The following is a 7,790-nucleotide window of genomic DNA, read 5'->3' as shown; positions in this document are numbered from 1 at the left end:
GCTCCTGTCGGTTCGCCCCTCAGCGCGGACAGAGCCGCAACGACCCAGACGACCTGAAGGTTCTGGACCTTCAAAAGAACCCAAACCAGGAACCGGGTCCTGGTACCGACCAGAACCCGGAGCAAACTGGACTGGATCCGGAAACAACAAAAATAAACTGAAAAATATTTTCGATGTTATTCAGATGTTTTAGATGCTTTGATAGAAAATGTGTGATGTTCAGCAGCTTCTGTCAGATAAACTCTTGACTAACAGATTTTTCTTTTCAGCAATAAATGAAACCTCTGTGGAAATGAATCAATTATTGTCGATCCAAAATTTTAAGAGGGTTTTAAGGTTTACTTTACTAAAATGTTTTTAGTTTTTCAGGTTTCAATTGAAAACAAAAAAAGATTTGGTGAATTTTGAGAAATAAAAGCATAATTTAAGTCTGTCTGTGAAAACACTTAAGGTTTTTATGAAAGTTTAATGACTTAAAGTGAAAAATAAAAACAGAAGTTTCACAAATGAATGAAACCAGATGTGGTTGCAGAAATTGATGATGGATACTTTTGCAGGAAATGTTTTCTGTTCATAACATTTTAATTTGTGACAGTTTCACCAAAATTAAAACAAAAAAAGTATTAATTTACCGTATTTTCCGGACTATAGAGCGCACCATACTATAAGCCGGAGCTACAATTTTTGGGGAAAAAACTGTAAGCTGTATATCAGCCGCTCTCGGTTTTCCACAAGGATCCAGCAGAGGGCGGCAGAGGGCAGCGTCCTGATAAAGCTGCTGGGTTTATGAATGACGCAGGCCTCTGTTTCCATGGTTTCCTTCACACCGGGTTTACATGCAATGGCTCCATTTCCCGCCTGTACCGACGCCATGCTGCTCTTAGCACATGCTTGGATGAAAATTAGCACTTTCTTCTTTGACTTCCAATGATTCACTTCCTGCTAAAGCGCCCCCTGGCGGTTGAAAAAAGATACACAGAGACGCTGCACCGGGCTACAAGCTGCAAAGTGTAGAAAAAAGTAACGGCTTTTAGTCTGAATAATACGGTAAATCAGCTTCCTGTGCTGGGCGCCAAATCTTGGTCCTTCTTGACTTTCAGTCCGGGGCCGAAAATGTCAGTCCAGGGGCCACACAGGGCGCTGGAGCCGCGGCTTGAGCCCATGATGGTGCGTTTACACAGCAGGAAAAGTGGGACTTTCCAGTTTTAAAGCATTTTGAAGTGTTTTCAGTTCTGATCGTAGGTCAGAACCAGTTGGTCCGACCTGACCCAAACGACTTGAAGAATTTATCATTTCAAGGGCTGGTTCTAGTTTTATGATCTGCACTGCTTTGTAAACATTCAACCTAATCTGCTGCAGCTCCATGGTGCTGCTTGTTGCTGCGTGGTTCTGACTCAGCCCGGGTTCTTGACCCGCCGGCGCTGTGAGGTTTCTGAAGCGGGTCGGAACCGGAGGATCTGCGATTCGTCGCTGTCATCATGTGAGTCACGCTTCGCTTTCTGCTTCTCCACTTCTTCAGACAAACTATCACAAAACAAGAGCGCAGAGTCAAACAGTGAGTCAAACAGTGAGTCAAACAGTGAGTCAAACAGTGAGTCAAACAGTGAGTCAAACAGTGAGTCAAACAGTGAGTCAGTGAGTCAAACAGTGAGTCAAACAGTGAGTCAAACAGTGAGTAAAACAGTGAGTCAGTGAGTCAAACAGTGAGTCAAACACTGAGTCAAACAGTGAGTCAATGAGTCAAACAGTGAGTCAAACACTGAGTCAAACAGTGAGTCAAACACTGAGTCAAACAGTGAGTCAAACACTGAGTCAAACAGTGAGTCAAACAGTGAGTCAGTGAGTCAAACAGTGAGTCAAACAGTGAGTCAAACAGTGAGTCAAACACTGAGTCAAACAGTGAGTCAAACAGTGAGTCAGTGAGTCAAACAGTGAGTCAAACAGTGAGTCAAACACTGAGTCAAACAGTGAGTCAAACAGTGAGTCAAACACTGAGTCAAACAGTGAGTCAAACAGTGAGTCAAACAGTGAGTCAAACACTGAGTCAAACAGTGAGTCAGTGAGTCAAACAGTGAGTCAAACAGTGAGTCAAACAGTGAGTCAGTGAGTCAAACAGTGAGTCAAACAGTGAGTCAAACAGTGAGTCAGTGAGTCAAACAGTGAGTCAAACAGTGAGTCAAACAGTGAGTCAAACAGTGAGTCAAACAGTGAGTCAGTGAGTCAAACAGTGAGTCAAACAGTCAGTCAAACACTGAGTAAAACAGTGAGTCAGTGAGTCAAACAGTGAGTCAGTGAGTCAAACAGTGAGTCAAACACTGAGTCAAACAGTGAGTCAAACAGTGAGTCAAACAGTGAGTCAAACAGTGAGTCAAACAGTCAGTCAAACACTGAGTAAAACAGTGAGTCAGTGAGTCAAACAGTGAGTCAAACACTGAGTCAAACACTGAGTCAAACACTGAGTCAAACAGTGAGTCAAACAGTGAGTCAAACAGTGAGTCAAACAGTGAGTCACTGAGTCAAACAGTGAGTCAAACAGTGAGTCAAACACTGAGTCAAACAGTGAGTCAAACAGTGAGTCACTGAGTCAAACAGTGAGTCAAACAGTGAGTCAAACAGTGAGTCAAACAGTGAGTCAAACAGTCAGTCAAACACTGAGTCAAACAGTGAGTCAGTGAGTCAAACAGTGAGTCAAACACTGAGTCAAACAGTGAGTCAAACACTGAGTCAAACAGTGAGTCAGTGAGTCAAACAGTGAGTCAAACAGTGAGTCAAACAGTGAGTCAGTGAGTCAAACAGTGAGTCAAACAGTGAGTCAAACAGTCAGTCAAACACTGAGTCAAACAGTGAGTCAGTGAGTCAAACAGTGAGTCAAACACTGAGTCAAACAGTGAGTCAAACAGTGAGTCAAACAGTCAGTCAAACACTGAGTAAAACAGTGAGTCAGTGAGTCAAACAGTGAGTCAAACAGTGAGTCAAACACTGAGTCAAACAGTGAGTCAAACAGTGAGTCAGTGAGTCAAACAGTGAGTCAAACAGTGAGTCAAACACTGAGTCAAAAGGTGAGTCAAACAGTGAGTCAGTGAGTCAAACAGTGAGTCAAACAGTGAGTCAAACAGTGAGTCAAACAGTGAGTCAGTGAGTCAAACAGTGAGTCAAACAGTGAGTCAAACACTGAGTCAAACAGTGAGTCAAACAGTGAGTCAAACAGTCAGTCAAACACTGAGTAAAACAGTGAGTCAGTGAGTCAAACAGTGAGTCAAACAGTGAGTCAAACAGTGAGTCAAACGGTGAGTCAAACAGTCAGTCAAACACTGAGTAAAACAGTGAGTCAGTGAGTCAAACAGTGAGTCAAACAGTGAGTCAAACACTGAGTCAAACAGTGAGTCAAACAGTGAGTCAGTGAGTCAAACAGTGAGTCAAACAGTGAGTCAAACAGTGAGTCAGTGAGTCAAACAGTGAGTCAAACAGTGAGTCAAACAGTCAGTCAAACACTGAGTCAAACAGTGAGTCAGTGAGTCAAACAGTGAGTCAAACACTGAGTCAAACAGTGAGTCAGTGAGTCAAACAGTGAGTCAAACAGTGAGTCAAACAGTGAGTCACTGAGTCAAACACTGAGTCAAACAGTGAGTCAAACAGTCAGTCAAACACTGAGTCAAACAGTGAGTCAGTGAGTCAAACAGTGAGTCAAACACTGAGTCAAACAGTGAGTCAGTGAGTCAAACACTGAGTCAAACAGTGAGTCAAACAGTCAGTCAAACACTGAGTCAAACAGTGAGTCAGTGAGTCAAACAGTCAGTCAAACACTGAGTAAAACAGTGAGTCAGTGAGTCAAACACTGAGTCAAACACTGAGTCAAACAGTGAGTCAGTGAGTCAAACAGTGAGTCAAACAGTGAGTCAAACAGTGAGTCAAACAGTGGATGGATTAGACAGGCAGGCTGTGATGTTGCCCTGCCTGCCCAGTAGGTGGCAGCGTCACACCAACAGACATCTTTAACTCGCAGTCAGAAAAATAAAATGTAGAAATCAAACGTCAGAGATTTTCAGACTGGAAGTTTGTTTTCCTGAAACAGGAAGTAAACAAAAAATGAAAAGTAAATAAAAACTCACTGATTCAATTCAATTCAAACTATTACAGACACAGAGAACAGAGAAAAACAGAAGGAAAAGGAAACATGTGGAGGAATGATTATTTCCTCCACGTTTTCCACGATGTAGTGAAACCTGGTCATTTAAAGGGCCAGTGTCCTGTAAATTACACATTTTCATCTTTGTTATAAAAATTAATCAAAATCAAACCTGCTGTGTTGCTTTGATTCCTCCACGTTTGGGAATTATTTTAATCTCTATGGCAACCATTCAGCTGCTAAATGCCTGGGTGGACTTAGCTCCGCCTCCGAGGTGCAGCTCCTCCCCCACTCAGCTCCTTAACACCCTTTAACTGAAACGTTAAAGGGTGAATAGAGGAGGCATGTTGGGACAACTTCCTGGAGGCAGAGCTTCTGGAAGAACAGGAGCTTCTTAAAGAGACAAGAGGCCCAATTTTAAGGAGTTAAATCAGGACAACAAATCTGCTTTAAGTCATGTTTGGAAGGACACGGAGTTACTGATTGTGCTGTAAAATGATAAAATGTGGACCAGACGGTACCGGCCCTTTAAGGCTCTGTGTGTCCGATTTGCAGGGCTGCTACAGCCAATTTTAAGGAATTAAATCAGGAAGTCATATTTGATTTTAAAAAAGCACTTTTAGATCTATTTAGAAGGTAATAGAATTGACATGCTATAAGAAATAAAACACTTGCTACCGGCCCTTTAAGTCTCTGGAAGTTTGTCCAGCTGATGACTACGATGGAGATGAAAGCCTCCAGAACCAGAACAGAAACTGAAACATTTCACCTGCTGAGTCACAGTCCCCCCTGACTGAGGCTCATTTCAGCTCTGGACCGGGCCAGAACCAGGGTTCTGTTCTGCCCAGACAACAGGGATGAAGGCTGGCCCTCCTCTTCCTCAGTAGACTCAGGTTGCAGCTGGAGGCTTGGAAAGCGACACCGCCGGAAAGCAAAAGTAGAAACTCTGTGTGGACTCCTGGTTCCCAGGCAGGGTGTGAATACTTTAACCTGGCGGGTTGACCAGAACCAGAAACAGACCAGAACCAGACCCAGATGCGGTCCACGGCTGTGGAACAGATGCTGTACCTCGGACTGGTTCTGTCCCGCCTGGCTGGAGAAGGTAAGTTCCTCCATCTGACAGGAAACAGCCTGGAGGTTTCTGGGCTCCAAAAGAACCAGAACCAGACCGGACCTCCTCTGCAGAGAGGATCCATTCTGAGCTTTAAAAACTGATCTAGACTTTAAGGTTCTGGGTTCTGGGGAAAGTCTCCAAGTGCCAGACAACCCAGCAGGGTGTACAAACTTTTTGAGGCTAAATTTGTCCACCTGAAAACAACTGCAGCCACTAAAATGGTCTAAAACTTTCAGTTTTAACTGATCAGTAATTAATTTAAATCTGAGGAAAAGTTTGATTTTGTAGAGACAAATGTGTAAATCGATACAAAACATTAAAAAAGCCCAAAGTTTCCTGGTTTGATTGTTTGTATTCAGTAACAATTAAGAAAAGTATATCAACATTTCTGAAAAAACTTTCAGAAATTAAAAGTATTTTTGTACATAATATTTCTTAAGAATATGCAATTTATCTGTAAATTGTTGACAAAACGTCATAAAACCAGCCAGGCTTCCAGGCCAGATTTGCTTTTTTGGGGCTGCAAATGGCCCCCAAACCGCGCTTTGGACCCCTGCTGGAGCAACTGTTCAGCACAGTAGTGGTGGCATCATGCTGTGGGATTGCTTCAAATCCCACTTGACCCAGTTTAAGTGAACTTTAAATCCCTGAACGGAACCAGAACCTCGTCGAAGGCTGCAGGTTTGCTCAGAGCCAGCCGGGGCTTCAGGGAGCTGCAGTCGCTTTTATTCTGTTTTATTCACATTTCACACATTTATCCCAAATTATAAAAGATTTTAAACATGTTTACTGTGAAGTCAGATTTTGTCTAAAGCTGTTACTGACTGGTTCTGGTCCTCCAGGCGGTGCGGTCCAGCTGTTCTGCCGGCCCGGTCAGCGGCTTTCTCTGCCTTGTCCGTATGGCTTTGAGGACGAGCAGAACCTGGAGCGGCTGACGGTGCGCTGGACGAGCCCCCGCAGGAAGCTGCTGTGCCACTACATCAAGCACAGGAAGTACCAGAACTGCAGCACCGGCTACGCCATGCGGTACCGACCCGGAAGCATCCAGCTGTCCATCCAGTGGGCCCAGAACCGGGACCTGGGGACCCACGTCTGCTCCGTGGCGAAACCCCACGAGTCGCAGGACTTCAGCATCCACGTGGCTTGGATGGAAGGTAGCCGCCATCCGTCATGTTAGCATGTAGCTGCCAACATGTTAGCATGTAGCTGCCAACATGTTAGCATGTAGCTGCCAACATGTTAGCATGTTGCTGCCAACATGGTAACATGTAGTCACCATCTGCCATGTTAGCATGTAGCTGCAAACATGTTAGCCAACATTTTTTGCGCTAACCCACATATGTGTTGAAAGGCGTCTAGGTTAAGTGATGCCAACTCCCACCTACAGGTGGCAGTATTTCTTCCTCTGCTACTCTGCTGCTTCAGCTTGACTTGATGTCTGTGATCGATGAGGCGAGTAACAAAAAGTCACATTTATGTCTAACATAAGAGGAAATATCAACATTTCCTGCAAATATTTTTAATGTTGCGCCACAAAATCAGTGATTTAAATTACTAAAAAATGACTAATGAAATCCTGGAGGAACTGTAACACTGACGCGTCAATATTAGAGAAGGAAAATATGGCATGTTGTCACTGTAGCACAGTTCTCTTCTGCAGGAAGTTAGAAAAATGTGTTAATGTTTATTTGAGCCATTTTAGTTTTTAACCTGAAGGCTAATGAATGAATTGTTTTTCCTGTAGAGTCCGTTACGTCGGCACCAGCAGGGGGAGGGAACCGGCCAGGTATGTTAATGCTGAGCAAACTGAACAACACTTTATCAATATGATCAGATTACTGCATCAATGTTCACCTTCAGATGAGGCTCAATGACAGGCGGGAACTCTGATGCTAACGTGTTTTCAGGGTGCAGCTGGAGTTTCGTCATCATCGCTTTGACCTGCTGCTTCGTTTGCTGTTAGCAGAAAAACAGCGACTGAAACCCAGAAATCGGTCGAACCTTGAAGCTGCGCCTGTTTGACTGAAAACTACATATACAAAAATGTGTTTGTTGTTTCTGAACACTTTAATCTTCCTGCTTCATAATAAATAAAATAAATATTCCAGAAATTTTCCATTTCTGTCACAAAAACATGCATCAAAACTGAGTCAAAGCAACTTAAACATGATATTCAAAGCAACAAAACTCAACATTTTAATCCAAAACTTGTTTCATTTTCACTAAAGAGAAAAGGAGGAATAATTAGTGCTGAATTCAGAGTTTCTCTGATGGATCAAGAAACATGAAAGAAAATCATCTAATAAATCCATTAATCTGAAAACATCTGGTTCCGTCTTCTGGCCTAATTATTAAATTTACTAAATTTATTTTCAGTGTTTCACCAACATGACATTCTCCTGGTGTGATTAGTAAAAACAATACAATTTTATTTAATTCATCAATTCCTGCTCCACAACAATAATTATCACTATATATTAATGATATCTATAAAATTAATAAAATATTTGCGTCTTTTGATACATTAGCATGAGCTGAAATAGAGAAACT

At 42.7% G+C, this 7,790-nt stretch overlaps 1 protein-coding gene across 2 annotated transcripts; it reads left to right on the top strand.

Moving 5' to 3' along the window:
* Positions 1-851: 851 nt before the first annotated feature.
* LOC129352148 (uncharacterized) lies at positions 852-7,569 on the top strand. 2 transcript variants are annotated; one of them, XM_055021013.1, is made up of 6 exons: positions 852-1,167; positions 1,360-1,480; positions 6,083-6,394; positions 6,628-6,692; positions 6,985-7,026; positions 7,148-7,569. In XM_055021013.1, exons 1-6 carry the CDS (start codon positions 1,114-1,116, stop codon positions 7,178-7,180), a joined length of 627 nt encoding a protein of 208 aa, XP_054876988.1. In that variant the 5' UTR covers positions 852-1,113; the 3' UTR covers positions 7,181-7,569. The 2 variants fall into 2 exon arrangements, with proteins under 2 accessions (XP_054876988.1, XP_054876989.1); XM_055021014.1 differs by lacking the exon at positions 6,628-6,692.
* Positions 7,570-7,790: the final 221 nt, after the last annotated feature.

This window comes from Poeciliopsis prolifica, unplaced genomic scaffold (assembly GCF_027474105.1).
Source record: "Poeciliopsis prolifica strain line A6 unplaced genomic scaffold, Auburn_PproV2 SCAFFOLD073, whole genome shotgun sequence".
Taxonomy (NCBI): Eukaryota; Metazoa; Chordata; class Actinopteri; order Cyprinodontiformes; family Poeciliidae; genus Poeciliopsis; species Poeciliopsis prolifica.
This window is presented reverse-complemented; position numbering and strand designations above follow the sequence as displayed.